General features: G+C 39.2%; 2 protein-coding genes across 2 annotated transcripts; both read left to right on the top strand.

Annotated features, from left to right (window-relative positions):
* Positions 1-2,881: 2,881 nt before the first annotated feature.
* Positions 2,882-4,896, top strand: mrps21 (mitochondrial ribosomal protein S21). The gene is made up of 2 exons (XM_030409551.1): positions 2,882-3,041; positions 4,298-4,896. Exons 1-2 carry the CDS (start codon positions 2,959-2,961, stop codon positions 4,476-4,478), a joined length of 264 nt encoding a protein of 87 aa, XP_030265411.1. The 5' UTR covers positions 2,882-2,958; the 3' UTR covers positions 4,479-4,896.
* A 4,898-nt stretch (positions 4,897-9,794) lies between these two features.
* On the top strand, positions 9,795-15,771 carry ciarta (circadian associated repressor of transcription a). The gene is made up of 6 exons (XM_030412986.1): positions 9,795-10,049; positions 11,619-11,948; positions 12,042-12,117; positions 12,252-12,330; positions 12,429-12,585; positions 13,117-15,771. Exons 1-6 carry the CDS (start codon positions 10,047-10,049, stop codon positions 13,480-13,482), a joined length of 1,011 nt encoding a protein of 336 aa, XP_030268846.1. The 5' UTR covers positions 9,795-10,046; the 3' UTR covers positions 13,483-15,771.
* Positions 15,772-15,859: the final 88 nt, after the last annotated feature.

Below are 15,859 nucleotides of genomic sequence, written 5' to 3'. Positions count from 1 at the left end.
CCCAAAAATAATAAATAAATTCTATCATCTACTCGCTCACCGGTGGAAAGTCAGGTGAGGCTTCGCAGTCCACAAAACATTCCAGAAGCTTCACGGCAAAAGAGCGCTGCAGCATTCTCCTAAACAGCTGAAGTAGATGGGGACTTGTTTCATAATACAAACAAAGAACAACAACAACATAAATTGGCTCGAGACAATTAATTGTCTGATTATTCAAGGTCTCCATAAACCTCGAGATCACAGATAGAATTGAAACAATGTAATTTACCCCCTTGACGTGTGCTAGAGCTCTCGCTTTTAGCTCAGCAGCTACGGGGAAGATTTCTTGAGGGGGGCTGTGTGTGATAATTTGCAGGAATTTACATGTATTAATCACTTTTTCATTGGCCATGAACATGTGAGCAGACTGTAGCATGAAAAAAGAGACTTTCACTGTCTCTCTTGGTTGTCTATTCAAAGTTTAATGAGGCGTCCGCGGTGTTGTGGGTGCTGCACCAGACCGCTGGAGCTGAGTTGAAATGCGAAGTGTTCGATTTACCAGTCCATCTCTGTTCCAACCCTCACAAGCTGTGCAACCGAAAGAACGAGATTGCAGATACAAGCGGCCTAAATGAGTTCCCTCCCAAGGGTGGCTTGACTCAGCCTGAGGACCTTGGACATCCGGAGGGAGCTCGTTGAGGTTGTTCAGGCTTGATCTGACCGGGATGCCTGCTGGGTGCCTTTAGAGGTTTTCCGGGCACGTTTAACTTGGAGAAGACCCCGGTGTAGACCCAGAACTCGATGAGTAGACCCAGAACATATCTCATCTGGAGGAGCTGGAGAGTGTTGCTGGGGAGAGGGACATCTGGAACACTAAACTGAGCCTGCTGCCACCACGACCCAACCTCAGATGAGCGGCTGAAAATGGATAGATGGATGGATTTTCGGCGACAGTCCTAAGGATGTGGTTTTAGTTAACATTTGTTTAGAAAGTGAGTCCACGGACATAAACCAATGATCAGCTTCTAGCACAACACTGAAGTTCTAATGAGCCCCTTTAAAAAGGTTGTAAGGACTTAGATTACACTGGACAAGTCGCATTGAGCCATTTTAAAAAACAAGTCCCCATCTACTTCAGTAGTTTAGGAGAATGTTTCAACGCTGTTTCGCTGTGAAGCTCCAGAAATGATTTGTGGACTACAAAACATCACCCGACTTCCCATCAACATGAGGGCAAGTAGATAATCAACCAACTTTTCATTTTTGGGTGAACTTATCCTTTAAGTTCTGAGATCTGGAATGTGAAATCAGATACCAGGGTTAATGTTTGCAGCTCCATAGGGGTTGGCGTAAATCTGGTGATGAAAGAGCAGAAGATAAGACATACAGCTGAAGGCATCCCATCCAGGAGGGTGCCATCACACTTCAGTTAGAATGTAAGACAAAGGAGACGCCAGTCAGGTTTATTGATTATGATCAAATAGCACACGTGTTTAGGATATCAGTTTCACTTCCTGACACCATCTCATCCTGTCTTTATCTGAACTGGACAGCGGTGGGTTACATGGCCTTAGGGCTGCATCTTATTTTGTAAATAAACAAACAAATGCTTCTCGGTGGAGTTAACGTCAGCTGCCTTCAATTCCAACATACCTCAATGATTTATATAAGTTATTGTTTTTATTTGTAACATAAATCAATCAATATTGCATATTGTAGCTTCAATAACACAATTACAAATTGTGTAAGAAATGACCAATGTTCTGTATTCAAATCAAAAGTTGGCCAAATTGGTATTTTCTGTTACAGGATGGTGTTCAAACGGAAAAGATACTTAGCACATCTACCTCATGAGCAACAAGTCGACCAAAAGTTGTAAGCAAACTCCTGCATATATAACGTGCAAAAACTTATTTATTTAAACATTTCATGTAGGCAGAAATATATGTTGAGATGGCTTCTCATTGCAAGTAGGAGTTCGCTTGCAGCACTTTTTGGGTTACGGCGGTGTAAAAGCAGAGTGGATGTTCACAAACAACACTGCTGAAAGCAAATGAGCAAAGACAAAAATCATAATTAATACATCAACGTAAAGTTCAGACTTAATTTTCTTTATGGTTTTAGACTCTCCTTCTGTTCTTTCTCTCTCCCACTCTACACACACACTGCCAAGAATATTTCACCAGGGCTTGATCAGAAGGGATGCCTCTGGAAACATGATGCAGTGCATTCACCCAACAAAATGAGCCATGATGTTATCTATGTGGGCTGTCTGAGCATTCCTCCTTGTGGCAACATGCAGCCGCTGTGCCCTATAGAGTTACAGCAGCATGGGAATTAACCTCATCAGGTATTTTATTCAGAGAGAGGACATATAAAAGCACTTTTGGATGCAAATTGGAGTCACCTACCGGGACAGCATTCACCGCTAGCTGACCTCAGACTGAGACACGCAGAGGACAACAGCAGCTCAGGGATGAGAAGAAGAGGAGGAGAATGGCCTTGATGAAAGGATAACACTGGACACCACTGTCACTGTTGCTATGACAACGGATAGTTTCATAAATCTGTGATTAGCCTGACAGCTATCTCCCTTTATATAAACTATAATTGCTGTTTGGCTCCCTATTCTCTGGGGACATGGATGTTTTCTCTCTGTGTATTCACTTATTCATATTCAATGTTTCATTTAATGTTTTTCTATCATAAATCATCATGAAACATTCCTAAACACCACATGTTTGAGTAGCTTCAAAGTAAAATCAATATAGATGTTACACCAAGTACCTGTTAAGAAATCTTCCCCCTTACTAAAAAGTAACAATTTAAAGTTAGCTCCATTAAATGAGAAAAAGTCATTCAATCGAAAGGTTGAGTAAAGCGTCCCCTCGCGTTCATTTATAGGTTCTGTTGTACCCGGAACGTTGTATCGTTACGTGTTTCCAGCCGATTGGAATTACAGCGAGCACTGGTCTCATCATGTCGAGGCACCTTCGTTTCATCGCGCGGACCGTGATGGTCGAAGGCAGCAACATTGATGCGGCGTACAAGAATTTAAACAGGTAAAACTCCTAATTTAAGAGACAATATCAGGTCAAATGTGTTGTTTTCCCAGGAAACGATAAGCTAACGTTAGCTTAGAGACGTTAGCTTAGTTACGTTAGCCTTCCGCTCAATGTCACAGAGCTGCAGCTGCGCAGTAGCGTCGCCGCTTACACATAGCAGCTAACCTTGAATGTCGATGTTTTGATGGTTTTAAGACTTTTGTAAGATACATAGAGTTATAAATAATGAGGTAAACATTTAATTAAAAGGGTTTCGAGTCTGCCTGGATCGAATCAGAGTTTATAAGCTTGTTACCACTTTTGTTTGCATTACTGCTGATAGCATTTGTCAGTCATAAAGTAAATATGGAAATCAGCAGATTGAGTAGTTTTCAAACAAACGGAGCCATAAGAAGCCAGATAATGTGTATTGATTCAATATTCAAAAATATTATTGATAGAGTATGACAACAATCTGAATATAAAGGGGCATTATATAGTTTTGGAAAATAAATTCAAAGTCAGATTTTTTTTTTAAATTTACAATATTAATACAAACTTTGAAATATAAAAACAAAACAAAAAAAACAACTGCTACTAGAATTAGCTGATAAGCACCTTTTAGCTATATACATCAACAACAACAATGTCAAAGTAATTCTGAATTATTTTGCTGCTGCAGTGAGTAAACACACAGAGAAACTTTTAAAGACAGCATGCCTGCGGTCAACTAGCAGCCACTGTTCGGTTTATTAATCAGCATCAAAGTGAAGACATGGTGTTAACCCTATCCTCAACCTAACTTTAATCCTTGGTTTTGATTAGAATGTCTTGTAAAGAAAACCTGTAAACCTTCATATCCTTCAGGGGTTTTAATCTTTTGAAGTGTGCATAAACCTAATTGCCTCTTTAAATGTTAATAGATGTAACAAAAAACAAATGCACATTTCTCAGGCCATATGAAGAATTTACTTGAATACCTCTAAACAGATTAACTGGATGTATGATTGTTTAAATGTCTTGCTGACTGGACAGGGTAATGTCCATTATCAATATGATTGTATAAGTCCATCGCAAGAAAAATCATAGACGCAACAATCTATGGCTGAAGTTTGCTACATTTCTACCCGTTAGGAAAAGGTCTCTGATGTTTAAATATATAAAGTGTTCACCCCATCAAAATCCAGACATTGAAAAGGGACGCCCCGTTGTCACTTGTATTGCTATTTGCCTTTTGGACCCAGTTACTTACACATTTTCTCTACATTCTCCAGGGTCTTGACCCAGGAAGGGATTATTGATACAGTGAAGCGCAAGCGCTACTACGAGAAGCCCTGCCGAGAGCGCCAGAGGAAGAGCTTTGAGAACTGCAGGCGAATCTACCACATGGAAATGGCTAGAAAACTCGCCTTCGTCTCCAGGACGAACAGAGATGATCCCTGGGTCGGCTGCTAGTGAAATGGATTGTGATGAAAAGGAACGTTAACAATGGACTGGTTGAGTCAGGGCCAGCAAAATGGAAGAAGCTAAGAGCAACACTTGTGTCACTGTCGCATCAAAACAGTAAAAGAAGGAAAACATCTGTAGACACACCTATATTGTCATGTCAACCATGGATAATTTTCTTTTTGCTTGTACTTGGATGGAAAGTCTTGGTTGTATCTAACAGGTTCATGGATTTTGGTTGATGACATTTTGTGTTTTGAATTTTCCCACCAAATCTTACTAATGAAGAAGCTAATAAATTGTGACATTTTTTTCTGAAAAAACTTAAGCTGATGACCCAAACTTCTTTTCAAACAACAAAGGCAAACTGGTATCGTCTATCCTCAGCTCAGCGGCGTCTCTCTGTTAATTAAAGGTCACTACTGCACAGTGTGGTGTTAATGTCCACTTGGCCACCTCCGTGAACTCTCGTTAGCAAGACAAGTCAGTCTCAAACATCTGTCCAGAACCTCGCGCTTTCGCCACAGGCGGCTTTCCTCTAACACAGGAAAAGTTAAACAGTCGCACCAGGCTCTCTTGTCAGAGAGGTGACCCGGTCATGTTGATGCTCTCTCCTGTGGATTCAGTCAACGGGTGGGTGACACTGTAAAGACTGAGGGCAGCAATATGAAGGAAAGATAATATTTTATACTGACAGAGATTGACTGCTGTGTTTGATACCTCTTTTAAAGGGTCAATTCATTTACTTAAAAGTATCTTTCCAGCAGTTTTCATTGAAGCTACACTCCGACAAAGAAATAGTCGCCACAACGACTGTTATTCAGACTTAAAGGGCTGTTGCTGTTGATTTTTTAAAAAGGCAAAAAAAAAAATTCCCTCTGCAAATTTTCCCTCAGTATTGTGGTCGCAAAGGCATTTATTTAAAATCATGGGAACATTAAACAAAATAAAACTGAATGTCTCAGAACCGAACAGCGTGCTATCAGTTAAGTTCACCATAAAATTCAAATTCACTCATTATCTTTTCACCCTCATGCCCATGGGAAGTCAGGTGAAGTTTCGTAGTCCACAAAACATTTCTGGAGCTTCACAGCAAAACAGCGTTGCAGAATTTCTCCCAAACAAGTGAAGTAAAAGGGGACTTGATTTATAATGTGATTAAAACAGCTGGAGAAAAACATAGAGTGTCTTTGTACAGCTTGTCCAGCCTAATCCAAGTCTCCAGAAGCCCAGAAATCCCAATTTGGTTTGGAAATACTTTATTTATGACTTTTTTTTTTTAAGCAGAGATTTTCACTGTAGCTGCTAAGTTAAAAGTGTTATTGTCCAACTCATCTGAAGTGGATCTACTGTATGTGCTTTACCCACGTCACGTCATAGTGTGCTCTTGGCAAAAGGGGGGCAAGCCTAGAGGAAGAGGAAATTAAAGGTCCAAATAGAAAAATGAAAGGGGTGAAATTGAAAAGATTATTGTTATAGTACAGCACAAGAAATAATCAGTAAAAAGCACATTAAAAATGTAAAAGATAAATTGAAAAGTTTGAAATGACTGTGCCATACACTGCAAAAATTCAAATTCTTATGTGTATTTGTGTAATTTGTAGTGAAAATATCTTGTGACACAATTGCAACACAATTGAAACAAGTTTCATTTCAGTGAGATATAAGGATTTGTTTTTAGACATCACATCTTACTTCGACAAATCTAATCAAGCTTATTTTCACTGGTTCCATTGGCAGATTTGCTTTTCAAAAGCAAAACACACCTGGTCTGGTTCACTTGCACTGTCTATGTTACTTACAGTATATAGGTTCTGATGTCATTGCTGATGTGCAGTAATATGAGTTTGAAATAGTCAATGTTTTTGTTGGCCCCTTTCCAACGTGCACACTCAAAAACACACACAAACACACCGCCTTCTTCCTCTCTGACAAATAGATCAGCCACAGGATGGGCCAAGTTCTAACACGTCATCGCTTAGATAGCAAAAACGTGGTCACGTGAGGTGACAGCAGGATGGCAGCTCTCTGTCCTCAAACAAATTCTCTGTACATATCAAACAGCTGTTTGGTTTTCTTCCAGATTTTTTTCTTTACTCACCACTGCAAAAAGTGAAGGGATTTGTGTGCCAAGCACTCCAGGGCTCAATTCTTATCTTAGAAACATGTTTATTTTATTGTAGATATTATCTGCAACAATGTCATCATGCAATCTTGCCAAGCCACAATTGCTACCTTTTAAATATGACGGAAAACCAGCCTTCTGCCGTGTCACTGTTCACAGTTCTGTGTATAGAGTTATTGATTTTATCCACTAATATTAGCACGATGTTTATCAGCTGATAGTACTGACTGATGCTGTTTGCCTTGTGACATTGTCTCTGTCACCAAGCCTGCCACCAAGATACCAAGATGTCCCTGACAAGAATTACACAAACATTCTTCCGTAAACAGAACATTAATGACCTTCTGATTTGCACGGGGGCTGGAAATTCAAGGTCTGTGGGAGTGCTTTCCGACTTTAATTAATGACTTTTGTGACAGTGGCAACACATCACTATTGTTTGAACTATAATTAAGTTTCATACCAGTCTACAAAGATGTCTGGCTGCCTGGCTGAGATCCAGAGTTAAACTGACTCCCTCCTCCACAGCCAGAACTGCGGCAGCATCTAAATTGTTTCATGTCGCTGACAGACTACTCATTGTTCATTCAGCCATACCTCCAATACCTGTTAATGGTTCACCAGTCTAATAAATATTCTCATCATGTCAGGCTAATCAGCTAGTTTCCTCCACATCCTCCTGCAGGTAACGGCATCCCATCCCTGCATGCGACAAAAGAAGTGATTCACTGCTAAGCATACAGCAATCTCATTATGTAACCATGTAAGACTGTATCCCAAGCTTTCTGTCACTGGCTGTAATAGGACTATGATGTCATATATCATAAGCTTGTCTCTGGCTTATCTGCATTCACTTCATCAACAATAAGAAGGTGGAGCTGCTAGAGCACGGCCAAAAATGCCAAAACCAACACAAAGTCCAATTTAGATCAATTTGCCCAAGGTGCACACACTTTTTGCACACATGCATTCATTCAAAGAAGCTTTTATGCATTTGTACTGTATGCATTTTCTGCTAGGCCCATTGTATCGAAGCATGGAACTTTTTCGGAATTACATGACTTATGATCATTTGGGAGAATGTGTATAAGTATAAGAATAGCCATATTTTAAACAGGCTTTCCACACATGGTACAGATGAATGTTGATATTTCTGACCAACAACTATTATGTACTTTGTTGACAAACTTAGGCGTCGTCCCCATTCATCTTTTATGCACCTTGCTCAATCTGTTATGCATATTAGTCAACATTATATCCAATTATGGAATGTAACTAAAGTACATTTGCTCAAGCACTGTACTTAAGTAGTGTTTTGAGGTATTCATTTTCATAGTCTTGTACTTTATACTCCACTCCACCACATTTTGGAGGCAAATATTGTACTTTAACTTAATTTATGTGACGCTCTAGTTAGTAGTTAGTTTGACTGCAGGCTGCTTCAGAGCCAAAGTGCATTTTTTAAAGTTTATTTATTACCTTCGCCAAGGAAATTATGTTTTTGCCTGTGTGGCAGAGGTATGCACTCTACTGAGTGCCATTCTAGTTTTATACACAATCAGATAAAAACGTAAACAAAACATTACAATAATAAGAACATTGCTGAACATCAGATTAAATGATTGACCTGGACAATAATAGGTCAACCCATAGTAACCCATTGTACTTTTGATACTTCCAGTCCATTCCTTGTTAGAAAGTTACTTTTATATTTAAGTACAATTAATATCTGATACTCGGTGACTTTATTTGTGTGGGGTCATCATTATTGCCTCCAATAATTATAAGTACCCCAAAGTCATATTTGAATAAAAGTAAATATATTGTGTTAAAATAATACTGAGGGAAAACTGAAAGTCACCATTACCAATATAACTTAAAGGCGCATTATGTAAGATTCAGTCAGCTGTCCTTAAAACCAGAGTTACCACTAACTGCTGCTAACTGTTGCCGCTGTTAGCTGGTTAGTTCAGTTAGCCGTGCAGTTAGTGGTACCAACTGTAAGCTTGGATCACAGGGGGAGTATTAAATCGCTAGCAGGGACAGATGGGGTTAGCTGGTTAGTGTGTTACCTAACATCATAACTCTTATATTTTTTCACATTCTGGCCTGGCCGATGATTGGATTAGATATTCAGTTTTTTTACTGGGGGGGGGGTATCTGAATAAGTGTTAAGTAAGTTAAAAAGAAAAAAAAAAATACGTTTTTTTAATTGACTTGTTGACATGATTAAATAATTGTAGAGGAGTTTAGTATAGAAATACCAGCGTTGTGTCCCATACTAACGCTGCTATTTTTTATATAAGTGCATATTCAATTGAACCAGATCATAATGTAATCATATGTCGGCTGCTGTGTGCAGTCAGTAATAATTTTCAATTATAAGCATTTTCAACTCAAATTCTTACCTTTAAGTCAAAGTCTTCAAGTGGGCTATCTGATATTAAATGTACTTAGGTATCAAAATTACAAGTAAATTCTACATACATGTAAATACACTGTATGTAGAATATACTGTATGATATATGTTTGCTGCTTACAGGCATGGTTGATTATCAGATTAGATATTCAACATCTATGACTTCTATGGATTGTTTTTGTAATGGATTATTGGTAAAATCAATTGAATAATGTGCTACATGGGCTCTGATACAGCATGTAAATGGCAAAGTAACTGGTAAAATACACATGTAAGCGAGAAAAAGAACACATTTTGGAGTGGAATTATAAATGAGCAGAAAATATAAATGTACATTTACTCAAGTACAGTACTAGAGTAAATGTACTTAGTGACTCTATCCCTGGTGGTCATGTAACAGCCAACTTTATATAAACACAAACAAGCAGAACAACAAACAAAAGACAAACCCATGCTGAACAAATAGGGGGCTTAAGTAAAGAGATCCCAGCGTTGTGTCCTGTACTAACAGCGTTATTTTGTGTGTGTATTAATTTGAACCAGATCAGATGTAGCCTCATGTCAGCTGCCGCGTGTGGTTCATCTCGTTCCCAACTCCTCCAGCCACACCACCCGCACGTGCTCCCGCTGCAGGTGAGGAGGGATCTACGCATTTACCAGCCAACCAGCGCCGCGGATGCTCCCCATTGGCCGTGCCCCCGAGCCAATGAGAAGCGTTCCAACATCCCCTCAGCCAATCGCGGCGCTGTACATACCCCGCACGTGTAGCGCCCGCTGCGCTCTGTGGGCACATTTCAAACAGGTTGGACGGTGAACGAAACACGAGCAGGGACAGAGGAGGCAGGGTGGGACTGAGCGAGAAGTAAGAGGCGGTGCCGATGTTTGTACACAACCATAGTCTCCAAGCTAGACGTCGGATCGGTCACTTCTACAAGACTTCTTATTATTCAACGTGTTTGATAGCCCGACGTGTTATCAAGCGTTGCTCTTTTTGGTTTTACTCTCGTTGTGCATCCACATCTGCTTCGTCTTGATGGTAAGTTCGCTAACTGCCTTTTCTTTCTTTTTTTGAAAGTTGGCTGTTTTTCAGACTCTACCCATAAAATGTTTTTTTTATTTTTTTTATTGTACATAGATTGAGTAATCAATTTTGTTCGTAACTTTAAACGTACATTTCCTCCGTAGTTGACTTCAAGCATCTCTACGGGAGTAAACGCAGTTTATATGCGTGGTCACTGTTTTGTTCATAACTAAGCTAGGTAACAGTTCGGCAATATCTCCCCGTAATGCGTTTGTAACATGTGGACGTGGCTGTGGGGATCGTACCAGTCATAACAATCGTGGTCAAATCGTAAAGCAGGTGAAAGGTCTGCTGTTGATGTTGGTGGTTACGCGCTCCAAGATAATGTACACACATCTGTCCTCGGATGACTTTGCACTGCAGCACAGAGAGTGCCTGAACACAACACGTACCCTACGAGTCATACAGGGGGGTGGCGGGGTGGCAGGTCCTTTTGTTTGCTTTCTTCTTATCAAATAGCTTTTAATGCTGAACGCCTGCCACGTCCGACCTCATCTCGCACACATGGGGAAGACCACACATAGCCTGGCAACAAGCTCACGCCTCATTTGTGTTGCCTGAGTCTGGCTGGAATGTGTTTGGGTTCCTTCGCTCAACATCGACGAGATTTCTATACATCCTTTACGTTGTTATGTAGATGCAAAGTCAGGATTGTGATACTGTATGAGAATAAAAAAAAAAAAAGTATTTTTGTAGTGACACAGCTTGTATTTCACTTATGTTGAAAGGCTACTTATTATACATAAAAATATAATTATTACTATTCATCTATGTATCAATAACTTCTAAAAAGCTGAAATACTGAGATCTTTCCTCTTGGGGCCGATGATTTGTTTTTATCAGGGCCGGTACTTAATATTAGTAATCATGGAGTCCGATAACCAATAATTGGAACCGATATACATTTAGAGAGAAAAATTTAATTCTTAGTCTTACATTTGAGAATAACCAGTGATGATATGTCACCAACTACCGATTACTCAAGCACTGCACTTCTACAATTTGGAGGTACTTTGCTTCAGTATTTCCATTTTTTGCTACTTATTTTTTTCACTGCAATTCTTTTTTTTTCCTTTTATAATTGTAGCTACTAGTTACTTTGATATTTCAGATTATTCAGAGACGCATCTTGAAACGTGCAACTGCTGTAGTATGCAATGTGATTTACTACAGCTTTAAAATGCCACTTGAAAATACACGAAAAGTGCTTGAATTTGACTATGGAAAAGGTGTAGGAATATGTATGTAGTATATTGATACTGTACTCTACGTGCAACTTTCTATTGTGATGCAGTAAACCTACATGTACAGGGCTCCAGATCAACGTTCTACACCAAACATTTGTTGATTCTGGTGAACCCAATAAAGCATTTTACTTTCTTAACACATTATATACATGATTGTAAGCAAGAATAAAGGTGAAGATACAGTTGTACTCTGGAGCCCTTCTAGACCGCCTTTGCCAAAAGCCAGAGCTGGTACTTGAAGTCCTGTTGGAACATGATTATCTCCCTGTCTCCACAGATGAATGCATTGGGCAGTTCTTCCAAATGGTCATCTTACGACTCACTACCATCCACCTCAAGCTTTCTCCTCAGTGAGAGCGAGCAGACTGAGGATGAAGCAGATGTCTTCTCAGAGGGAGAAGGGGACAGTGGAATAACTAAGCCCATCTCATCCGGAAATTACCTCAAATTTCTGAGTCACAGAGATCCGTCACACTCGAGGTGTAGGAGCAAGCAGGCTGATGTCTGCCACGAGGAACCCAAGCATTCCCACTCAGCCGCTTCCCTTGGAGCTGTCGCGATAGGCTCATCTTCAGCAACACCAGGGGACTTGGTCTTCGCACAGAAAGTGAGCACCCTTAAATTGATACCCAAGTCTTTGATTCAGTATTTCTGTATCTGTTGTTGTGGCTGTAAAACTAATCATTATCGTTTTCCATAGTGTGCAGATTTGCGCAGGTTTATCCATCCTTTACTTGGGCTTGTACATGGACTGAAGACTGGGAGATTTGAGAAAGGTGTGTGTTGTGGAGCAATATCAAATAGATTGTCATCTCTTATCAAGTTATAGTGCATCCATCTAATCCTGTAATGAAACCTGTAAAGTGCCTATTTGCCTTGACATATGTTTGTCATATTTTGAACGTGGCAGGTTTATCCAGTTTCCAGCAAAGCGTTGCCATCGACAGATTGCAGAGGATTCTTGGAATAATTCAGAGGCCTGAAATGGGGTGAGAAATATTATAAATATTATGACCGTGGTGATAATGAAGATATATTGTCATCCACACCAAACATTGTTACTAATTCTTGTTCCCTTTTTCTGCAGTGAGAAATACCTCCAAAACCTGCTGCAGATAGAGGTGATGCTCAAAATGTGGTTCCCTCAGAAGGCATTTCAATCTGCAGAAACACCAAGACAGACCATCACTCCCAGACAACTACCACCACACTGGCACCAAAATCAGCTCCACATGCCAGTTAAGGTGAGCATCATACTTGATTTTCCCTTTGTTACATTATAACAGTGTTTTTGTTTTTTTACAAATGTTTATTAAGCAAACTTCAAGCCGGGTGACCCAGAGATGTGAAAATAGTTAGATTTTATTCCTCAATCACCATGTTTTTTTACAACAGCAGAGCATCCATGTGAAATCTATAAATAGACTGAGGCAAAATAATGTACAACAGGATAAAAACATGAAACGAGAAACCGAAAACACTATTACAATAAAGATGTAAGCAAACACTGAACTATGTTTTAAACCATTTATTAAGCAGTTGTAAAGGTTTATAAACAACAGGTTTAACTGAACAGTTGTTGAATAAATGGTTAATCAAGCATTTCATTGATTGCTAACAGTGAAATAATTATAAACTTATACATTAAAATGTACTATTTTGGTTATTATGAGTATAATGAGTAACCAAAGAGGGTTAAAGATATTAACTGTAGTTCTCCTTTAAGACCTTGGTTTGTCATGGTTGTTATTTTTGGTTTTATCTTCCCATTCCAGAAGAGAAAGCTGAGCTGGTCTGACCCTGACGACTCTGGCAAAGTCCCAAACAAGCATGAGGAACATCAACATGGAGAAGGTGGGAAATGCCAGGCTGCAACCTCACTTGACAGCCTTTCCACATGTCTGCCTGGATTGCCTAAAAAACTGAGAGCTCAAGTGGAAGACACAGTTGAACCAGCTCGGGGCAGTTGCATAGTCGCTGTTAAGTTTACAGACGGCGCTGGCTCTTTAAGCAGGCTGTCATATTTGTGTTACAAGAGAGAAAGTGAGAATCGGAAGCAACCTGAGACTTCTCCATCCTCCCCTGCACAAGACTGCTCAGTGTCCTCAACTGACACCGTTACTACAATTGACTCACCTTAGCTGGCCTTGCTACCACACGGAGGTGCAACAGCATGCCAGCCAGAGTGAAGACATAGGGCGGACCTGATTATATAAGGGTAAAGCTGGGCACGAAGCCCTTCTGTGATGTCTCCAAGGCATGTAAAATCCAGAAGAGGAGGAGGAGAATGCAGAGACACTTGTTAACTCCTAACTGTCCGGTGTTGTTTTGAATTACACCAGGGTTATTGCACTATAATACCACAAATTGTACATTGTGGGAGTGTCCTCGAGGTTTTCTAAGTTAAAAGACATACTTCATATGTGAGGTGTTAAAGGTATCTGTGCTCCTGTTTTGTATTTTTTCATATCATACCGTTGAATGCAGTCCTAACAGCACCAGTGTGGGATGTCATGCTTTTGACCAGACATCACTTTGCTGAAAGTTATGAAAGACAGAGGGAAGTTGCTGTTACAGTTGAAAGCTGAAACAATTCATCAGCTGTCCATTAAGTATCTCTTCATGCATAAATGCTCAAAACTTGCTGGTCCAGCGTCTTGAAATGTGATGACTTTTTAGCTGTCTTTTGCCACATATGATCGTAAACTAATCTTTGCAAAGGCATTTTTCACTGTTTTCTTACATTTTGTAGACCAAACATGCAGAACAGTAACAAAGGATATTTTAATCATGAACCCACATATTATTAAAATGGCATTCAGGAAGCCTAAAAGTTAAGTTAAGCCAAAATGAAAACTTTGTAATTATATACTCAACTCCTAACCAGATGGAAAGTCAGTTGAAGTTGTGTAAAAAACTTATTTTCAAATCAGTTTATCATCTCAGGGCTTCGGGAGACGAGCTGTGTGGAGCCATTTAATATGTTCTTTTATGTTTTAAAACAAGTCTCTATCTGCTCTAGTTACTGAGAGTGACTGGTGCAATGCTGTTTAGTTGCAAAGTGGCAGAAATGTTATGTGGTCTATAAAAAATGTCATCTGACTTTCCATCTGCATTAGGGTGAGTAGATCATGATAAAATGTTCATTTGTGGCTGAACTTTTCCTTTAAAATTGTACAGCTGATGTTATCATATGGTGGAGCAAAGGGAGTAGCTGCTGCCAGAATGTGCCAATCAAAACCATTTGATCATTACCATATCATGCACACATTACTTCAGTCACTTATTTGTTTTGCATTTACAACACATGAAACTATTTTTTTTTTCCTATGTAAATAAAAAATACAGCAGTTGCACTTATGGTCAAACAGCAAAAAATGCCTCAGAGGAAATCCATCAACCTGACTGATCAAGATTGGGATAGTTGAGGGACTATTAGACATTTGGCTCAGTTACTCCTTTAACTAACCACTGAGTGAACTTGTTTTGAAGGGTTATCTTCCTTAATTTTAAGCGATTGCTTTGGGTTTTTTTTTTACATTTTGGAACAGAAATAATATATTTGAAAAGTGTAAATTGAAATGGATGTAACCGTACTATGGATGACAATGAGGAAATGTTATGAAATGGAAACATTAAAAAATTTGATATTATTTATTAAAAGATCTGTTTTAATATACTCGAAAACATCTTGGCAGACTTGTGGAGCCAACGTGAAGCCTGTAAAATCAGACTTTCAGGATATTTACAGTGTTAATGGAAATCTTGTCATCTTGGTACTGTGGATGGAAGTAGTTGTAAGGGATAAAGAGTAAATTTAGTGAACTGCAAGGTTTGCTTTTCCAAAGGCAATGTGTCATCATGATGGTAAAGAGCAACTCCTTTGTCCCTCTTAAAATGGATTAGTGTCACTCAAAGTGCTTCAATCTTAGTTATGTAATAAGGACCATCATGGGGATATGACAGACAAAACTATGTCCATTCTCGCACACATAATTTTTTATGGCATTTGTACCAATTTTTTATTTAAAAATCAGATGTCATTCATGTTGAATGGTGTTTCATCTCTGGTGGTTTGTCACCAGTCAGCCTTACTTATTTGACATAAAGATAACCGTAAACTTGCCGAAAATTTAAATAATCAATCACATCAAATCAGTGTGTCATTGACTAACATTGATGAACTCATCATCTCACCACATATGTCATTGCAAACCAAATGTGCTGCTTTGTAGATTTTTCCTCAGCTTCAGCATTAGTCATTTTCATTGTTATGTTATTTAAGAAAATGGAAACTGTAAGCACACGGTGGAGAACAATAGTGTAGCAGTATATTTCTTTGTTCCTTAGAATGAAATTTTCATTATTTGTGGTTGATTGATAAATGCACATATTTTTATACATTAAATTAATGTTGTGGTTCATCAGAATACAGAATGTGTTCATTGATTTCTGGAATGAAATACACTGACGGTCCAAGCCTCTCCCTTTATAATATCCCCCCCAAATTGATCAGTT

The sequence above is a fragment of the Sparus aurata genome, chromosome 3, assembly GCF_900880675.1.
Source record: "Sparus aurata chromosome 3, fSpaAur1.1, whole genome shotgun sequence".
NCBI lineage: Eukaryota > Metazoa > Chordata > Actinopteri > Spariformes > Sparidae > Sparus > Sparus aurata.
This window is presented reverse-complemented; position numbering and strand designations above follow the sequence as displayed.